Source organism: Vicugna pacos, chromosome 5 (assembly GCF_048564905.1).
Source record: "Vicugna pacos chromosome 5, VicPac4, whole genome shotgun sequence".
In the NCBI taxonomy this organism is placed as follows: domain Eukaryota; kingdom Metazoa; phylum Chordata; class Mammalia; order Artiodactyla; family Camelidae; genus Vicugna; species Vicugna pacos.
Window position 1 is genome coordinate 18,074,360 of NC_132991.1, and position 21,026 is coordinate 18,095,385.

General features: G+C 37.9%; 1 protein-coding gene and 2 pseudogenes across 6 annotated transcripts in view; 2 read left to right on the top strand and 1 right to left on the bottom strand.

Annotated features, from left to right (window-relative positions):
• The window catches only part of THSD7B (thrombospondin type 1 domain containing 7B), a 760,456-nt gene extending 757,805 nt beyond the window's left edge, over positions 1 to 2,651 (top strand). For 4 of the 6 annotated variants that reach the window (XM_072960903.1, XM_015243953.3, XM_072960906.1 and 1 more), the window contains one exon: positions 1,465 to 2,651. In XM_072960903.1, coding sequence (XP_072817004.1) covers positions 1,465 to 1,546 — 82 coding nt within the window. In that variant the 3' untranslated portion in view covers positions 1,547 to 2,651. The remainder of the gene's footprint in view (positions 1 to 1,464) is intronic. The other 2 variants (XR_012072540.1, XM_072960905.1) reach the window with 2 other exon arrangements.
• A 741-nt stretch (positions 2,652 to 3,392) lies between these two features.
• LOC140696529 (large ribosomal subunit protein uL4 pseudogene) lies at positions 3,393 to 19,842 on the top strand (annotated as a pseudogene).
• LOC116280709 (U6atac minor spliceosomal RNA) lies at positions 9,805 to 9,909 on the bottom strand (annotated as a pseudogene).
• Positions 19,843 to 21,026: the final 1,184 nt, after the last annotated feature.

Below are 21,026 nucleotides of genomic sequence, written 5' to 3' on the forward strand. Positions count from 1 at the left end.
ATCTATACTTTGCTTCCAACATCAAAACAAAGAAAAAACAGTTTTTCCTCTTGAATTAGAACTTGAGTATTTTAAACCAGGAGAGTCTCCCCACAACTGTTTTATCAAACATCTTTTGTGTTTTGTGAATTTTACCACCATAAAGACTTCTCCATGTTAACCATTAAGTGAAAGAAGCCAGACCCAAAAGGTCACACATATAGTATGATTCCACCTCTATGAAATATCCAGACCAGGCCAGCCTACAGAGGCAGAAAGCTGATACGTGGTTGCCAAGGATGGGGCAGGGAATGGGGGAGACTGCTTGGTGGGTACAGAGCTTCCCTTTGGGGTGACGGGTATCCTACATTGTGAACGTTCAAACTGCCACTCAATTGTACACATTAAGATGTTTGTTTTTAATTTATACTTGTTGTATAAAAATTTATACGTACAGACAAAAAAGTTGTTTCTACCATGTGCCTAATTACTGGCATGTGTATGGGGAGAAGGCACTGAATGAAGGGTTACAAGCATTTGTCCTGTGTGTTTTAGATGCACTTAGTCCAGGCTCTGCCCCTCACTCAGTGACTTGAGGGAACGTCAGTGATCTCTCTAGTCCTTCTCTGTCAAGTATCAGTAATCCTTATGCCTCCCACTCAGTGCTGTTCTAAGGTTACCGAGATATTTGATGGAAAATGCTCAGCACAGGGATGGGCACTTTGTACACATCCAATTAATCTGGACTCAGAAGGTGTGCCAAAGCCAAGGCACCGAGGAGGAAAAGGAGCCGGTACGGTGGGAGGTGGGGTGGTGTGTGGCAGAATTCGAGCTATAAATACTCACAGATTGAGATTCACCCATACTAAGCATCAAAGAGCATAATGCAGCATGTTTTGCCCTTGGGCATCCCTGTGTGGCTGGGGAATGTTACTCAACTTCAGCTCCTCTCTCTGAGAAGGAATAGCAGCCCTCCCGGACCTGGCAAAGTTGTCAGCTTCAAGGAGGACAGAGACCAAGGGAGAAAGGCTTTGGCTGGTGCAGAATCAGTGAGATTTTCCTGACAGACTCTGGTGACTTGGCAGCTAAATGTCAGGTTTCAGGCCAGAGCAGAAGCGTGTTTACTTAAAAACAAGCCCAGAGGAAGGCACGGGAGTCTGGCTTTTCCAGCTACTTAACGATGTTAAACATCTGTGCTATGGAGGTCAAAGTAGCTTAGGAATTAGAGAACAGCACATGTTCACATGACTGCAAATAAAGGAAAGTAGCCCTTTACCAAGTTCATTGTTCCCACTAAACAATTTTTAAGATTTTTTGGGGGAAAAAAAGCTTCTGTTCTAAGGGTTAAGATATACAAATAAACCCACCCGTCCGGAGAGATGAACCTTTTGTCTAACCACTTGAATGTCTGTACCTCACAGCTGTCTTTGGCAGATGAAACAGAGCTCTGTGAACTTTATCTCAGGAATTCTTTTCCTTTTACAGCAAGAAGCCAAAACCACATCAAAGCACACCTCCCCAGCAGAAGCCTCTGACCTTAGCCTACGACGGAGACTTAGACATGTAACCTGAAAAAGAAACCCAAATGTAGACATCGACTGCCTTAACCGCTTTCTCTTTTGTAGCTCAGACTTCTCAGTTTTTTGAGGAATCTCATGATGTGATATATCGGGCAGAATACAAATACTGCAAAAGTAATATTGCCTCAACTTCGTTTGGATGTGGAGTCAAGGATTAACAGGTCTGCCATTTTGCTTTCAAGTTGTTTGTGGGTGTGAGTGTTAAATTTTTTGATTTTCCCAAGGGACCTGAAACCCCTTCTCTTCCTGTTTGGAAACGGGAGGAAGAAAATGGGATGGAATTCCCACAGACTTGAGTGAACTGTATCCTCAGCCGCATGATGACAATCTGGAGGAGAGTCCAATCAAGGCGTTCACTGTAAATGACGAGTCCCACAGTGCATCGTTACGCACTATATTAGTGCAGATCTCTTCTCATCCTTCAGCACTGAGTTTTCTAGAGTTTACATTGGTTCAAAGACTTTCAGATTGGGATGGCCTATTTTCATGAACACAGAGAGAATAGGTTACCATTTCAGAAATGTTCTGAGTTTTTACCTTTAAATAGTATATTTTGTTTGTAGCCAGGGACATGATGGCACTTCATGGGTTGCATCTATTGAAAACAAATGGAATGTGTGTAATTTCTGGACCTGATGAAAGCTAGATGGTTTTGGATGAAATGTGTATTGAATGTCAGGGTGTACAAATGAAACAGTTGGTTCTGTTAGAGAATGAGGTGAATTATTTAATTACTAAAACTGTATTTTAACAAAAACTTAGCCATGTAGATACAGCATTAACCACCCACACTTGCAATTCAGTTTAATGATGACAAACCCTGCTTTTGTAATTTCAATTTTCTTATCTGAATATTTATAAATTCTTTTTTTGAATTTAATTATCTGACCTCATTTAATAGACATCGAACACCGATCCTGTTTGTAGCCGGTCTTGCTTTTATAAAGGTTTCAATACCGAAGACAACACATTCAAAAGCTGAAACCATTTTATGAGGATACGTGTTTGTAATCATAGATGTTGACAAGTAAGAAGGCGCCATCTTGTGGTTTTGACTTGTATTTAAAACAAATAAAGTGCTCAAGAGACTGAGATGTTGACTGTTGTAGATTCATTCATTTCAGAAGAGCCCATGCTTTGACAAAAACAGCTTTAGTAATAGCTTCCCCGTGTCACTGTGTTAGAGGGTGACAGCTGAAATCACTGACAGAGGAAAGGAATCTTACCCCACATTTTCAACACTATTGGTTACACTATGAAATGGAGCCAAGCACAGTTACACGGAGTAGCTTTTAAGGAATATCTACAGCTTAGTACGTATCAGAACAAAGCTGTATGGTAAGGCAGACGCCGGTACGTAAGTGACCCGAGAAGCCTGAGCAGATGGAAATGTTAGAAACACGATACCATGAGCACAGTAGAGGATCTCTTTATTTATACTATGACTTCTGTTAACCACTTGAACACTGACTAACTGATTTTAGTCCGTGGCACCGTGGTTTTACATGAAAGCAGAAGAGCTATGTCAATGCCGTGGCTGAGGAAACAAGTCCTAGAGTTGTCCTGTTTTTAGTTCTCGTCAGCTAACACTTCAGTTGTCCTCATGGTAGGTCAGACCTAGCTGCGCCCTTTACTGCCTGTGTGATCCTAGGTGAGGATTATCGTTATCTCTGCCTCAGTTGTAGGACCCGCAAAACGAAGACAATGAAGTCATTTTCCTCGTAAGCTAGACACTTATCAGTCAATGTAAAATGGGGTTGTGGTTCAAGATGGCAACGTAGGAGTATCCTGAATTCACCTCCTCCCACAAATGTACCAAATCTACAGCTCCCTATGGGCAGGGCCTCCGAGAGAAACCCCAGAACTTGCCGAGTGACTCCTGCACATCAAGCAAACAGAAAAAAAAAGAACAAACATCAAAATGGGTCAGAGAGGCTGAGACATCATCCTTCCACAAGCCACACCGCTGGTGCAGTGGCATCAAGAGACACTTACAACCCCCAGCTTCTCCCTGAGAAGTACAAGGTTTGAATCCCACATTGGCACCCCAACTTTTAACACCTGTACCTGAAAGACAGGCCTTCAAAACATCTTACTCAGAAAGCCAACAGGGCTTCTGACCACAAGGCCATAACAAACTAAGGAACAGCTATAGAAGAGCTTGCATGGACTCACTGTGGCCACCTCACAGGGCCCAGGAGAGACACTCAATTGAAAAGTGTCCGGAATTTTTGTGAAAGAGGCTTATTTGCATATCTTACAAGCTTTGACCTGAAGGGCAGGCCTCTGATTTAATACTCATCTGGGGGCTAACTGAAATACTCTCCAAAGGCCATGGAGGCTGGTGGGTGCCATCTTTGTGCTCTCTGCTCTTTCTTACCCCAGGTCTCCAGCATCTCATGGAAGGGAGCTTGTTCACACATTTGGTGCCCTGGTTTTCACACTGCCACCCAGGCTTCTGGACATCCTGACCGTCTGGCTCTGGTAGCCAGCGGGGCTTATGTTAGCAGCTCCCACACGACTATAACACAAGTGTTTCTTAACCAGCTTCCCTGCCCCCCCCATCACTAAAAGGCACAGTGCAGAGGCAGAGACAGAAATGCCCACCCAGTCATTCCATGAAAGAGGCCTATTAGCTTATCTTTATAGCTGTCATCTGAGAGGCAGGCACAATTTTAGGAGCTAACGGCAATCCTCTCTGGAGACCAGGGAGGCTGGCAGGGGCTATCTTTGGGCTCTCCCTCTCCTCTTCCCCAGGTCACTGGTATCTCCAAGAAGGAGCTTGTACACACGTCTGGCACCCCACCCTTTGTGGCTGCTGCCCAGAGGACGCATCCCTTGACAGTCTGGTTCTGGCAGCCTGTAGGGCTTGTGTCCATAGGTTTGACAGTATGGTAGCAAACAAAGAAACAGTTCTTAACTATCTTTCACCCCAGGGCTAAGCTCTGAGGGAAGAGACAGAAATGTCCAACTCCCAATCTTCCTGAAGGAGGTATTTTGCGTACTTTGAAAGCTGCTACGTGGGAACCCAGCATCCATTCAGCCTGAATCTAGGTGCTGACTGAGATCCTCCCTTCTGGGACACAGACAGGTCTTGACACACCCTTAACTACTAACAGCCACTATGAACAAAGTAGGTACTTGGACAATCACAGAGTTTTGAGAGACAGCCAAGGGCCTGGGCAGGGTTGAATGAAGAGTTCCATCTACACAAAACCACTTTTTCAAGACTAGGAGAGATGGTCGTTTTATCTGTGGCATAGAAACCAACAGAGAATGTCAAGGAAAATGAACAAGCAGAGGAATGTGTTCCAAAGGAAAGAACAAGATAAACCCTCATAAAAAGACCTTGGTGAAGTGAGGATAATACTTTACCTGATAGAGTTCAAAATAATCACCATAAAGATGCTTATCAAGGTCAAGAGAGCAATGCAGTGACGAACTGAGAGTTTCACCAAGAGAGAGAAAACATAAACAGAAGTCGCAGAGCTGATGAAAACAATAACTGACTGGAAAAACAGACCAGAAGAGTTCAGCAGTGGGCTAGCTGAAGTGGAAGGATAGATCAGCAAACCTGAAGACAAGGCAGAGAAATTCATTCAATCACAGCAGCAAAAAGAAGAATAATGAGTGAAGACAGCTTAAGGGACTTATGGGAGAAAATCAAGTGGAGCAATATTTGCAGTACAGTAGTCCTAAAGAAAGCAGAGAGCAAAGGGCAGAAAATGCCTTTAAAGAAATAATAACTGAAAACTTCCCTAACCTGGGGAAGGGAACAGATATGCCAATCCACAAAGCCCAGAGAGTTCCAAATATGACGAACACAAAGAAACTCAAAGAAGGACACATTATAAGTAGACTGTCAAAAGTTAAAGACAAGGAAGACTCTTAAAAGCAACAAGAGAAAAACAACTTGTTTCATACAGGAACCCTGCAAGACTATCAGAAATTTTCAGCAGAAACTTTGCAGGCCAGAAGGGTATGACACAACACATTCAAAGTACTGAAAGAAGAAAAGTGCTAAGAAAGAATATCTGAAAGAATTCATCACCACTAGACTGGCAGATAGGAAATGTTAAGTTTTTAAGCTGAAACAAAAGGACACTAATTAGTAACATAAATTTATGCAAGTATAGATCTTACTGGTAGAAGCAAATATTGTAAAAGTCAGAATAATCTAATGTGGGGGGTTAATCACATGTAGTCAGTATATGAACTTTAAAAGATAAGAGTAGTAAATAACTATAACTACAAATCATTTGTTAATGGTACACGAGATAAAAAGAAGGTAACTGTGACATCAAAACATAACATGTGGGAGGGGGAGTAACTATGTAGAGCTCCAGAATTCAAACTGATGATATTACCAACTTAAAATCATAACTTATTATATGTAAGCCTCATGGTAATCACAAAGCAAAAACCAACAGTAGACACACAAAAGGTAAAGAGAAAGTAATTTAAGCATACCATTAAGAGAAATCACCCAATCACAAAAGAAGAAAGAACAGAGGGAATAAATGAGTTAGAAAACAGCCAGAAAACAATTAACAAAATGGCAGTAAGTCTGTACTTACCAATAATTATGTTAACTGTAAATGGACTAAATTCTCCAGACAAAAGACAGAATGGCTAAGTGGATAAAAATAAAAACTGTCTATGTGCTGCCTATAAGAGACTCACTTCAAATATAAGGACACACACAGTCTAAAAGTGAAAAGATACTGCATCGAAATGGAAACCTCTCAGAAGACAGCTATAAAGATAAGCTAATAGGCCTCTTTCATGGAATGACTGGGTGGGCATTTCTGTCTCTGTCTCTGCACTGTGCCTTTTAGTGATGGGGGGCAGGGAAGCTGGTTAAGAAACACTTGTGTTATAGTCGTGTGGGAGCTGCTAACGTAAGCCCCACTGGCTACCAGAGCCAGACGGTCAGGATGTCCAGAAGCCTGGGTGGCAGTGTGAAAACCAGGGCACCAAATGTGTGAACAAGCTCCTTTCCATGAGATGCTGGAGACCTGGGGTAAGAAAGAGCAGAGAGCACAAAGATGGAGGTTTGGAATAGTTATACTTATATCAGACAAAATATACTTTAAGCAAAAACTCTGATATAAGACAAAGAAGGTCATTATATACTAATAAAAGTATCAAATCAACAAGATGGTGTAACATTTGTAAATACTTACCCAAATAAATAAAGCAAATATTAACAGATACAAAGCAAGAAATAGACAGCAGTACAATAATAGGGAACTTTAATACCCCACTAACATCAATAGATAAGGTCCTCTAGATAGAGTATCAGCACAGAAACTTCAGCCTTATATGACACATTAGGCCAGATGAACATCACAGACCGAGGGCATTCCATCCAAAAGAAACAGAATATACCTTTTTCTCAAGCACATATGGAACATTCTCCAAGATGTATCAGACGCTAGGCCATAAAATAAGTCTAAATTTAAGAAGACTGAAATCTTACCAGGAGTCTTTTCAAACACAACAGTAGAATGAAATTATAAGAAGACTGGAAAAATCAAAAATATGTGGAGATTAAACAACATGATATTGAACACCCAAAGGGTCAAAGAAAAAATTAAAAGAAATCAAAAAATATCTTGAGGTAAATGAAAGCAGAAATACAACATATCAAACTTACAGGATCCCGACTTTTGGGCTTCAGCAAAAGCAGTTCTAAGAGGGGAGTTCATAGCAATAAACACATTAATAAACAAGAAAGATATCATACAGCCTAACTTTACAGCTCAAGGAAATAGAAGGAGGAACAGATAAACCTCCAAGTTTGTAGAAGGAAGGAAATAAAAGATTAGAATGGAAATAAATGAGATAGAGACTAAAAAGATAATAGTTAACATCAATGAAAATAAGAGCTGTGTTTTTGAGAAGATAAACAAAATAGACCAACCTTTAGCTATACTCAGCAAGGACAAATAAAGATAGGACTCTAATAAATAAATCAGGAGTGAAAGGAAAGATGTTACAGCTGATACCATAGAAATACAAAGGATCATAAAGAGACTACTACAAACAGGTATATGCAAACAAGTCAAAAAACCTAGAAAAAAATGGATAAATTCTTAGAAATGTACAATCTACCAAGACTGAATTATAACGATTGTAAAGAAATAGAAAAATCTTAACACACCAATTACTAGTAAGGAGATTGGTCCAGTAATCAAAAACTTCCCACAAATTAAAGTCCAGGTGGCTTCACTGGTGAATTCTTAGCAAATATGTAAGGAACTAATTCCAATCCTCAAAGTCTCCCGAAAAATAGAAAAGGAGGGGAAACTTCCAAATTCATTTGTCAAGGCAGCCTTACCTTTGTACCAAACCAAGAACACTATGAGAAAGGAAAATTACAGGTAAATATTCCTGATGAACATAGATATAAAAATCCTCAACAAAATATTGGCAAACTGAATTTAAAAATACATTAAAAGGACCATACACCACAATCAAGTGGATTTATCCCAGGGATGCAAGGGTGGTTCAACATCCATAAGTCAATCAGTGCAATCACCACACTAACAAAACAAAGGATAAAAATCATACGATCATCTCAAAAGAAGCAGAAAAAGCATTTAGCAGATTTCAACATTCATTTATGGCTGGAAAAAGAAAACTCTCAAAAAACTGGATATAGAGGGATTGTACCTCAACATGATAAGGACATATTTGAGAAGTCCACTGCTAACATCATACTTCATGTTAAAAGCTGAAAGCTTTTACTCTAAGGCCAGGAATAAGACAAGGATGTTTACGCTGGCCACTCTTATTCAATGTAGTATTGGAAGTCCTAGCCGGAGAAATTAGGCAATAAAAAGAAACAGAATGTCTCCAAATTGGAAAGGAAGAAATAGAAATGCCTGTTTGTAGATGGCATGATGTTACATACAGAAAACCCTAAAAATAACTCCAAAAACCTGTTAGAATAAGCAAATTCAGTTAATTTACAGAATATAATAGCATATAAAAATCAGTTCCATTTGTATACACTAATAACAAACTATAAGAAAGAGCAAGAGAAATTAAGAAAACAATCCCATTTGCAATTGCATAAAATAAATAAAATACCTAGGAATAGATTTAACTAAGGAGGTGAAAGGTCTTTACACTGAGTAGTATAACACATTGATGAAAGAAACTGAAGGCACCAAAAATGAGTGGAGAGATATTCCATGCTTATGTATTAGAAGAATTCATATTGTTAAATTCTGCATACTACCCAGGGAATCTATAGACTCAATGAAACTCCTATCAAAATTCCAATAGCATTTTCCACAGAAATAGACAGCAACCTTAAAAGGTATATGTAATTTAAAAAAAAGACCTATAATAGCCAAAGCAATCTTTAAAAAAGTATAGAAAAGTGAGAGACATCATGCTTTCTGATTTGAACTGTATTAAAAAGCTTTAGTAATCAAAACAGTATGCTTTTGGCAAACAGACAGACACGTAGATCAATGGAGCAGAAAAGAAAGCCCAGAAATGACCCACACATATATGGTCAATTAACATATGACGAAGGAGTAAAAATTATAGAATGGAAAAAAGAATGGTCTCTTCAATTAAAAGTGCTGGGAAAACTTTGGCCACATACAAAGTATTAGATTGGACCCCTATTTAATATCATACACAAAAATTAGCTCAAAATGGATTAGGCTTGAACATAGACCTGAATCTGTAAGACTAGAAGAAAACAAAGGTGATAAGCTTTTTTTTTTAAATCGAAGTATAGTTGATTTACAATGTTGTGTTAGTTTCTGGTGTACAGCGAAGTGATTCGGTTATTTATATTTTTTTCATTATAGGTTATTATAAGCTATTGAATATAGTTCCCTGTGTTATATAGTAGGACCTTGTTGTTTATCTATTTTGTATATAATAGCTTCTATCTGCTAATCCCAAACTCCTAATTTAACCACCCTGCCCCCACTTTCCCCTTTGGTAATCATAAATTTGTTTTCTAGGTCTGTGAGTCTGTTTCTGTTTCATAAGTAAGTGCATTTGTGTCCTTTTTTTAGATTCCACATATAAATGATATCATACGATATTTGTCTTTCTCTGTCTGACTTCACTTAGTATGATCATCTCTAGGTCCATCCACGTTGCTGCAAATGGCATTATTTCATTCTCTTTTATGGCTGAGTAGTATTCCATTGTGTATATATACCACAACTTCTTTATCCAATCCTCTGTCGATGGACATTTAGATTGCTTCTAAAAACGATGGTTAGATGCCACAAAGTAGGTGGCAATACCTTAACCATATGTGTGTTGTCAGGCCCAAGGGTGGCCTCCAACCTTTTCTCCTTTTATACAGCACAAGGTGATAAACTTCTTTACATCAGTCTTGGTGGTATTTTTTAAGATCTAAAAAAAGCAATGGCAAAAAAAGCAAAAAACAAACTAAAAAGCTTCTGCACAGCAAAGGAAACCATCAACAAAATGAAAAACCAACCTCCCAAATAAGAGAAAATTTCTGTCAATCATATAACTGATAAGGAGTTAATATTCAAAATACATAAGGAACTCATACAACTGAATAGCAAAAAACCAATTTCATTGCAAAATAGGCAGAGGATCTCAGAGTTTTTTCTCCAAAGAAGTCATGCAGATAGCCAATAGGTACATGAAAACATGCTCAACATTGCTAATCATCAGGGAAATGTAATCAAAACCACAATGACATAGTATCTCACATTTGTTAGAATGGCTGTTACTTAAAAGACAAGAAATAACAAGTGTAGGCAAGGATGTGGGGAAAAAGGGAACCCTTGTGCACTGTTAGTAGGAATGTAAATTGGTGGAGCTACTAATGGAAAACAGTATGGAAGTTCTTCAAAAAATTAAAAATAGAACTAATATATGATCCAACAATTCCATTGCTGGGTATTTATCTAAAGGAGATAAAACACTAGCTCAGAAAGAGCTGCATCCTATGTTTACTGCAGTGCTAATTACAATAACCAAGACATGGAAACCACCTAAGTGTCAATCAACAGATGAATGGATAAAGAAGATGTGATATCTATACAATGGAATAATATCCTGTCATAAAAAAGGAAATACTGCCATTTGTGAGAGCATGGATAGACCTTGAGGGCATTGTGCTAAGTGAAGTCAGTCAGAGAGAGAAGGTACAAATACCATATGATCTCACTTACACATGGGATCTTTTAAAAAAAATGCATAGGAAGATGGGTGGTTATCAGAGTTGGGAAGTGGGGGTGGTGGTGAAATGGGTAAAGGTGGTCAAAACTTATAAACTTCCAATTTTAAAATAAATAATATCCTAAGGATATAATCCAGAGCATGGTGACCATAGCTAACAATACAGTATTGTATATTTAAAACTTATTAAAGAGAGTAAATCTTAAAAGTTCTTGTTATAAGAAAGTAATCTGTAACTGTATGTGACGGTTAACTAGACTTACTGTAATCGTCATTTCACAATTTACACATGTAATGAACTACTATGTTGCATACCTTAAGTTAACCTAATTTTATATGTCAATTTTCTCCATGAAAAAAAAATGTAGGAAAAAAAATTACCAATATGTACTAATAGTTCTGGTTACCATTTACTAAACATAAGATTAATAATGTGATGTATTTTAAAAATTTATTCTCAGTATTATCTCCACATTTTAAGTACCTGTGATAATTGTGTCCCTTAAAGTACAAATAGATTCATATGTACATAAGCATATTATAGAAAATGAATACCAAAACATATCATTCATGCTCTTTCCAAACCTGATCCTCAAAGTAAAGGATCATAAGCAAAAAAACTCAGATCCCTTGCCTTATATTTTATAGGTTAGAGTATCATTCATTTTTCTATTTTTGTTATCTTGAAAATGATCTGAAATAAATAGTCCTAAATCCTCAGAAGCATCTCCTGCCATACTTGCTTGAAACTGTATGGATCATGTGACTTTGGTATAATCATGGTGTTAGAAATACATTTTCAACCTTATTCTAAACATAATATTCTAAAAAGAATAATAATGTAAAAAGGACTCATCACATATTAAAAGTGTAATAAATATTACCTACAATTAGTACCATATACCGTTTTCAGTTAGGGCCCTTAGGTCACTCAAGTTTTTTATTCATTGTAGACTTAAAAATTATCCGGGGGAAGGAGGGTAGGAAGGGACAGACTGGGAGTTCGATGTAGATACTGACAGGCACATGTAGAATAGATAAAGAAGATTATACTGTATAGCACAGGGAAATATATACAAGATCTTGTGGTAGCTCACAGTGACAAAGAATATGACAATGAATATATGTATATTCATGTGTAACTGAAAAATTGTGCTCTACACTGGAAATTGACACAACACTGTAAACTGACTATAACTCAATAAAAAAAAAAGAATTATCCAGGTATTGAATTTGTGTTACTGTATTAGATTTTCAGCATCCATGACTTGAGAACAGTAATTTCTCCAATAATACACAGTACTCAAAATATATTTATTCTACTTTCATCTGTTTTTCAAATGTCATAATGAATACAGATTTCATTGTCTCATTCTAACAGTACATATTTATTACTTATCTACCATGGGATAGGCACACTGTGAATCCATGAAATGAATGATGCCTTCCAACTTTTACTTTACTTGACAATTACACCACATAGATCCAGAGTTGGGAATTTCACTCCCCTAAGAGCAAAGCCAAGTAAAGAAGTAAAGAACTATATTCCATAGGCTTATACAGGTTCCAAAAGTTTGTGCATGGAATCTGTGAACTCTTTCCCTTAGGACAGCACATTGCCCCACAGTAAATACGATTTTAACACGTGCAGTTCTTACAGGCAGAGAATATGGGTAGGAAGTCATAAGAAGTGTGATCTATATTGCTACTAACTAGTCATGACCTAAACAAGACACCAAAATCATCTTTCATACTGTGCACCACAGGAAAAAAAAACTCAAATAAAAACACCAACTGATTCACCCCATGAATGTATATAGAAGTCCTGGATAACTAGCTTGCAGAAATATTTAGTTTGACACGCAAAGGTTTTTCTATTTTTTTAAATTAGTTGCAGTCATTTGAAATTGAGAGATTTTATACAAAAATTGGGATCTCTAGCTTCTCTTGAAAACTCAAAAGATCTAGCCACAAACACCTCAACCTTTCATGGTTATAATTTGCTAGAACTAGATATAGGCTGCTCTCTTTAGAAAGGACATTCACTCTCCACTCATTCACTTAACAAATATTTATCAGATATCCACTCTATGCCATCACTATTCCAGGTGCCAAAAGGACAGCAGCTCACTGCCCTCATGGTGCTTACATACTCATTAGGAGAGAGAGCAACAGAGCTTGCCAACAAGCATGCAAAGAAAACATGTTAACATGATGATAAACGTTATGATTAAACCTATACAGGACAATGGGACAGAAAGTTATTTTGCTCAGATCCTACTTTCACAATGAGGCCTTCCCAGTGATGGTTTAATACTGTAACCCAGGAGTCTTCACATAATAGCCCATCAGTCATATCAGGCCAACTGCCTGTTTTTGTCAAGTTTCACTGGAGCATAGCTATACCCACTCACTGACTGTCACCTCTGGCTGCCTTTGTGCTACGAGGGCAGGGCGGGATTTAGACCCTATGGCCTTCAAAGTGTAAATTAGTACCTGGCCTTTTACAGAAAAAGAGTTGCCAACCCCATTCCTGCTTGTCCTCTCAACCCCCTTTAACTTCCCCAACTTTCCTTTTCCCATAGCCCTTTCACCTCTAAACTTCTATTTATTACATATGTGTATTTTATGGCTCATTATCTGTTTTTTCCTCACATTGTTAACGCCATGAAGGCAAGGTGTCTACATCTTAATTTTGTTCATATATGTATCCCAAATGATTGGAATATGATAGGTACTCAGTGAATATTTGCAGAATGATCAGATGAGGTTAGAGAAATAAGCAGTACACAGCATATATCCATGGAAGAAGTCGTAGTGAAGAATTTGGATTTTATTCCAAATTTATGGGGAGACACAGGAAGGTTTTCAACAGTGGAATAACATGATATTATCCAGACCACCACGATCTCATGACTTCCTACATTCCTTACCCTGGACTGACTCAGGTCCATTCACCGGTGCTACTTCCCTGATCTGTGCTACAGATCTGAGTCCAGCAAATACTCCATGAATGAGAAATGATTATGGTAATGGACTCTCAAAACACCAGTGTTCAATGACTCCACCTCAGAACATTCCTCCACGGACAGAAACCCCAGGGAGAGAAGGGTTTACTGGCAAACTCTGCACAATTCTTTAATAACGTTAAATAGTAAGCTCAGTGATTTTGAAACAGATTCTATGTGAGTTTTCTAAGTTGTATGTATTATGTTTGTTAGAAGGTTTATAAGTTGTCTTCTGAGAGATTTATATAAAGATGTTATTGTAACCAAAGTGCAATAAAACCCAGCTTACAAACCAATATACTGGAGTGCACTGGTGTGCCACCCATGGGTTAGAGTCCTGCTGAGATATCAATGCTCCCCCCACATTGGGGGTGATCAGAGCCCACCCCTTCCATCAGTCATGGCCTCATCCATTTATCCTGGTATGTTATAGAAGTACTGTCCTTTTATTTGAATGTCACAAGGTTAAGAAGTCTTGCAGTGGACAACAGTCGTAATTTGTCAATGATCTGTTTTCCAAAAGACAAAAAGAAAATCATTAAGTTTGTGGCTACTGCTGAGATTATGAAGCCCAGATTATAAAGATTAGGATAATTTGACAAAGTTTTCCTGAGTATATTCAAATTTTTAATGAATTTACAAACTAGGGGAAGCACCTATCAACAATAAGGAACACTGATAGGGATGAGTGCGTAAGGAAGCTTTGACTACTTCCATCTGTGGGATTAAGGTGAGGTTTAGGAAGAAAATGGAATTTGAGCTACAGACTGAAGAGTGAAGACTTTTTGATGTGGTAGAGGAAAGGTGACTGCTAATTGGATTCGTAGTGCTACCCCAGGATTTAAGATAATTTTCACATTCTTTGGAATGAGGAGCAAGGTGAGAATAACAGTCACATTCTTGGGATGGTCCAAGAATACATCAGTCCAAATCAAGATGTAACAAGTCTTTCATCAGGCAGTGTGAAATGGTTTTTCACTGACACTGCCTTATGGTTGGGCTTCTCAGTACCACATCACTAGTAAGGAACTTCTATCCTGTGTCCACCAAGGGAACAGCCTCATCAACCTCCTACCAGAACTGGGAGTTGTGGAAAGTAGAACATGCTACTCAACTACCTAAGAAAACTCTGCCTCAACTCATTGGTAGTTAAGAGACCAGGGATCTGGGAGATATTCAGCCATCGTCTAGAAATCAAACACACACACAACAGAAAGCCCTCCTAGAGTGTCACGTGGTCTTTGTTGATTACTTTCAAAGAAAAATCAACAGATTCAAATAGCTCAAGACTATCAAACAACAAAATTGTATAATTCAGAGATTCCCAGATGGCCTTGGTTTACAGGACCCTTAGAGTCTCTGCAACTTTTTCATGACATTTGACAGGCCCAACGCAATACCTAATTCTTTTTATGTAGTTAGGTTCAAGCAACCTAATAACTTATGTCTTAATAACTTAGTAATCTTTTGGAAAAAAACAATACACATAAATTAAAAGAAAAAAAATTTTTTTAGATAACCACAATCACACCCTAAATGGATTTGTGCTCCTGGAACTTCTTATCAGATCATGGAATCAGATTGGATGCTACCACCATCATTTCCCATTTCATCTTGATTTTTGTTCACTATTTTTGTCACAACAATCAGTGAAAATGCAGCTTCTTAAAGACATGACATCATCGAAAGAAATGTGGTGCAATCTAATGAAATGCAAACTGCCTTAGGCTAGTAGTTCTTATCATGTCTGACAGATGCTGTGTTTTGCTGTGTTTTTCTTATAAATTCAAAATCTGGTGAACATAATCCCAAAGAGACTTCGAGACACACCCAGTCAGAATTCAGTTTCTGAAGGGCTGCGAGTACGTTAGGGGCTTAGATATCCGTGTTTATTTCCCATGAGCTTGTTTTTCATTTCAGGGATAAATAACCACTTGGGCCTCATATTTTTGTACAGCTTCAATTTATTTCTCAAATCTTGCAAATATCTTTCTATCAAACACTATTGATTTGCTACATATTTAGAACACAAGGGGAGCAGCCAAAGGACTTTTTTGTGTGTGATCACTCACCCCTAGTAAATATATTTGGTACAGATATTTTTATAGAGGGTGCCCTTAAAATGGAGTAATATGCACTTTCTGCCAAGTTTTTTATTATCAGGCCCTTTACCCAAACACCTCTCATTAACACCTAGTTAACATAATCATACTTATTTGTGACCAAAAAAGTTACCAGGAAACATGGAATTAGAACACAGGAGATGGCAAAGTGTTGCAGAAAAATTGAAAAAGAAAAAAAAAGAAAAAGAGGTAAAAATATAGAGAAATATTCAGCTACTAATTATTATATCATAAGTTAAAAGGATCCAAAGCCACTGCCATAAAAAGCAACTTATGAAAGTTTTGTTCATAGCTAAAATTGCCTGAGAATACATGGATGTATATACACTTATATACATATATATACATATTAAGACATTTCTCTTCAGGGAAACCAAATTTAAGACCAACAAGAGGAGATACAAGACCACTCAAGAGTTAATATATTAACATATTATGGAGTCACTACATTAGGCCAGAAAGAATTATCCTCATTTTACAAATGAGGTTAGATACTTTGAAACATCAGTAAGTTGTAATGAATCCACTAGAACAGGCCTGCAAGTACTCAGGGGATTAGTCTTTTAACCAATGGACAGACTCTGACCTGCAATGTCATAGTGCAACCAATGTTAAGAGTGGTTGTGTATCACATTGCAAACTAAGATCTGCATACAGATTTGTCTATGATGTCAAGCAGGAACATGGCCATGCTCCAGACAGGGTCACTAAAGAATCCTGATTTCCTGTTCCCATTCTTCCATCTGTAAGAGAATAGGAGGACAGTCCCTAACGGCTCAGTACTGTATCTCCCCTGGGACAGAACAGCAGGACAAGCCAGTAAGCCCAGTCACCCCCAGGGGAAAGGAGGAGATGCTCAGGTAGTTTAAAAAGTCGTCCATAGAGAAGGAGAGAGTGTGTAGAAAACTAGTGAAGAGTTTCAAGTCCTCCTCTTTGTATACTGGACACAAAAGACATGAAACGCTCACAGCCCTCACAAAGGCTGCAGGGCACTGCCTGGCGCCACAGAGCTAGCTCCCTTCACATGGAGCTGCACGGGGGGCTGCCGTTCTCAGTGTGTTCTGTGTTAACGATTCCAACCCGAATTGTGCAATGCAGCAGCCCTCATGGTCTTCCTAGTCTGACAATGTGGAATAACTGCCTCTAATTCTAATATTTTCCAGAGAAATTTATCATATTTTATATTTTAAATGAAGACTAAGGTATTTTATACTGAAGCTAGAGCACCAAATAAACAGAGACTTGAAGTAAAAAAAAATGGTCATATAAATTTAATTTTTATCTGAAAAACTATGTCTTGTTGATTTTATTCTTTAAAGAGAACGCCTTTTAAGTATGAGATCTTAAATTTGTCAGTTTTTCACCTGCATTGTATCTCTCAAATATTATGACATGATACCAGCAACTTGCTTCATCCTAAGATTTGGAAAAAAAGAAACATAATCCTTAAGTACAAAATAGTAATCCTCAATTCCTTAGCTTTCTAGATTTCCCTTTAAAGACCAATCTCCTATCAATTTACAGAAACACTAAATGTACAGGTGACTTAACGAGCTTTCTTCACTCCCACTGACTAATCAGACTCTAGGCATTATACACCACTACCAATTCACTCAGTCCATCTCCCAAGAAAATGAGTACATTTACAATTAAAGTATAAAATGTTAATAACTTTACCCAGGTAGAAACTGAAAAATAGCACGTCAACATCAATCACTTTTAAGGACACAAAATATTTCTGTAGATCTGTAAGGACAAACCTTTCAGTTTAAGAAAAATGGCAAATTTATGCCTCTTTTCAAACAAGTTTAAGTAAGATTTTGATTGCAAATAACTTGCAGAAATCCTAGCAGGGATATACAGAATGCAGATACATGGTGCTGGATTTATTTGAATTCAAGTCAAATACAGAATTGATTTTCCTTCCTGGTAGTTTTCTGAAATGTACATTATGGCTTTGTTTAGTTAAACCAGTTATGACACTTGAGCCTCTGAAATGCTAATATATCTGTACCTAGCCTTTGAGTGTGTTGATTTTGCTTCTTTGGTGGAACAAATTTCATTCCCTTTCATACAGAAAACCAAGATGAGCAGATATTTGTATAATGTATATGTTAATTAAAACACACTGTTCCCTGGGGGCTAGGGAGCAAAGAATGTATTACCGTGAGCATTTTAAGGAAGACATTTACTCATCTCAAATTCAAGAGCAATAGGGCAGGATGGTGTATTGCTAGACGCTGTAAAGTGACCTGTTATAATAGTGTATTTTAAAATAAAGGGAAGTCGTGCGTTAACAAGTGAATTTGGATGCCTTAATATAACAGAAATGTGGTTTCCATCAAATACTGTGTCACCAAGGGGCTACAATTGCTTAATCTGACAAATTTTCTTCACAGCTGTGCTCAGCCTACCAGTTGATGGATATATTACCATAAAGAATTAGCTTTTTTTGTATGAGCTGAAAATTATCATCAGACTCTGTCAGCATTCTGCCCACTAGTAAACCACGAGCTTACAGATCAAGAGACAAAAGCCAGTGTGTCCCAAATTGCTGCTATACCTTCATGCTAGTCCAATACACAGAACAAGCAATGACTATTGACAAAGAATGCATCAAAACCCTGAGCTTCAGGCAGGCATCCCAGAACCTCCTTACTAGCATCCAGCTTGTTTTTCATCTGGTCTTTGGTCCAGTTCTCAAATTTTGAGTGATTTGTTCACTTATTGTTTGTTTTGGTTCTAGTCCCATTTGGCGTAGCTGTCCCCCAGAAAGCCATCAAGAATTCTAGGTTGGAGCTGCCAACAAGTTCAGTCTCTCGGAGACTAGCATGATCTTGCTGGTTCCTCCACAGTCGGCACCCAGGAAGCCCACGCCTTGCTTTGAAGAGTGAGATTTCTGATAAGCTTGTGTGTCTTGGAAAGAAAACACAAGGTTTCCCCAGTTTCACAGTGACCCACGGTTTTGTTTACAGGGAAGTAAGAATTTAGCTCCTGCTTATGGCCAGGGGACTTTTGGAAATATGTGTTGTGGGGCTGTGTGTTTTCATCAACCAAAACCTTAAGTGTTGCCCCTAGAGTGAACACAGCACACAGCGATGTGCCGTTTGCTCTGCCGTGGTTCACTCAGCCTTAACTGTGCTGGTCACTTCATACAGAGGAGGTTTCTGAAATTCCATTGGTGGTTGAAGTTAAAGTTGAAGGCTACCAGAAGACCAAGGAGGCTGTCTTGCTTCTTAATAAACTGAGCATCTGAAATGATATCAACAAGGTCTATGCCTCTCAGCAAACGCGAGTTGGCAAAGCAAAATGAGAAGCTGCCATTGTATCCAGCACAGAGGGCCCTGCATTGCCAAGGCGTCCAGAACATCCCTACAATTACGCTACTTAATATAAGCAAACTAAACATTTTGAAACTTGCCCCTGGTGGGCCTGTGGGACGTTCCTGCTTTGGACTGAAAGTGCCTTCCACAAGTTAGAGGATGGCACTCGGTGTAAAGCTGCCTTCAGGAGTAACGACGACCTTCCCACACACCAGATGCTCAATACAGACCTTAGCATAATTTCGAAAAGCCCACAGGTATCAGAGAGCCTTCCAAGAATCACCTAAGAAGATTCACCACAGACTTCCTACGGAGAATTCACTGAAAAACCTGAGCATAATGTTGACCCTAAACCCACACGTAAACAGCATGCACTGGAACGTCATTCTTTGCCAGGCCAATAATCACAAACCACAGGTAGAAAAGGCAGCACTAGAAGCCAAATCTGATGAAAAGGGGATTCCAGGCAAAACCTAGCAGTAGGGAACAAAGGAAAGAAGGCTGTTGGTATTAAGAATCAGAAGAACCCTTTGGTGGGGGAAAAAAGGCTGTAGCTACCAAGAAACCAGCAGTTGAAAAGAAGCCAGCAGAAGAGAAATGCACCACAAAAGAAAAGAAGCCTGCTGCATAAATTCAAAGTTCTTTATTCCATAAAGGTCAAATCACTTTGGACAGCTCATTTTGAATAAGGATCTGATCAAAAAGGCAGTGAGAAACCAACAAGAAAAGATAGGGGGAAAAGTTATAAAGATTGTGAAATAAGGAAAAAAATAATACTTACAGATAAAAAATTGCCTTAAGAGATAATGCAAAAGAATTTGCAGACAAACTATTAACATTAATAAAAGAATTTAGTAAGTCAGTCAGATTGGAAATCAAAATATCAATGTTGCCAGTTCAAGATGGCGATATAGAAAGATTGTGAACTAACCTCCACAGACACACTGGATCTACTGCTATATAGATAGCAATTTCTTTTTTTAATCTTAAACATGTATTATTTCATTAGAATTAACAGTAATAAACCTACTTCATGTTAACATTAAATAGCATCTTTTTGACTGGATAAAGAAGTTGTGTTATATTTAGACAATGGAATACTACTCTGCCATAAAAAAGAATAATACCATTTGCAGCAACACACATGGACCTAGAGATCATCATTCTAAGTGAAGTAAGCCAGAAAGAGAAAGAAAAATACTGTATGATATCACTCATATGTGGAATCTGAAAAAAAAAAGGACACTATGAACTCACCTACAAAACAGAAACAGACTCAGTAAATAATCTTATGGTTACTGGGGAAAGGGTGTGGGAGGGGATAAATCTGGGAGTTTGGTATTTACAAATGTTAGCCATTATATATAAAATTAGATTATAAAAAAAGTTTCTTTTGTATAGCACAGAGAACTATGCTCAATATCTTGTAATAATCTTTAATAGAAAAAATATGAAAATGAATATATGTATGTATATGCAAGACTGGGACATTGTGCTGTACACCAGAAATTGATACACTGGAATTGACTATACTTTAATTTTTTAAAAAATGACATCTTTTTTGGAAAAGATAACTATTTTCAAGAAAAAATTTTGAGAAGAGTACATCACATTTATAAGATCTCTAACACCTGCCAAGAAAAAATTTTGAGAAGAGTACATCACATTTACAAGATCTCTAACACCTGCTTAGTAGAAAACAGTTTCTAGAATCTACTTTTGCATTTCTTCTCTTGTTATATGTATATTTTTTAATTTTTTTTATTGAAGTATAGTTGATTTACAATGTTGTGTTAGTTTCAGGTGTACAGCAAA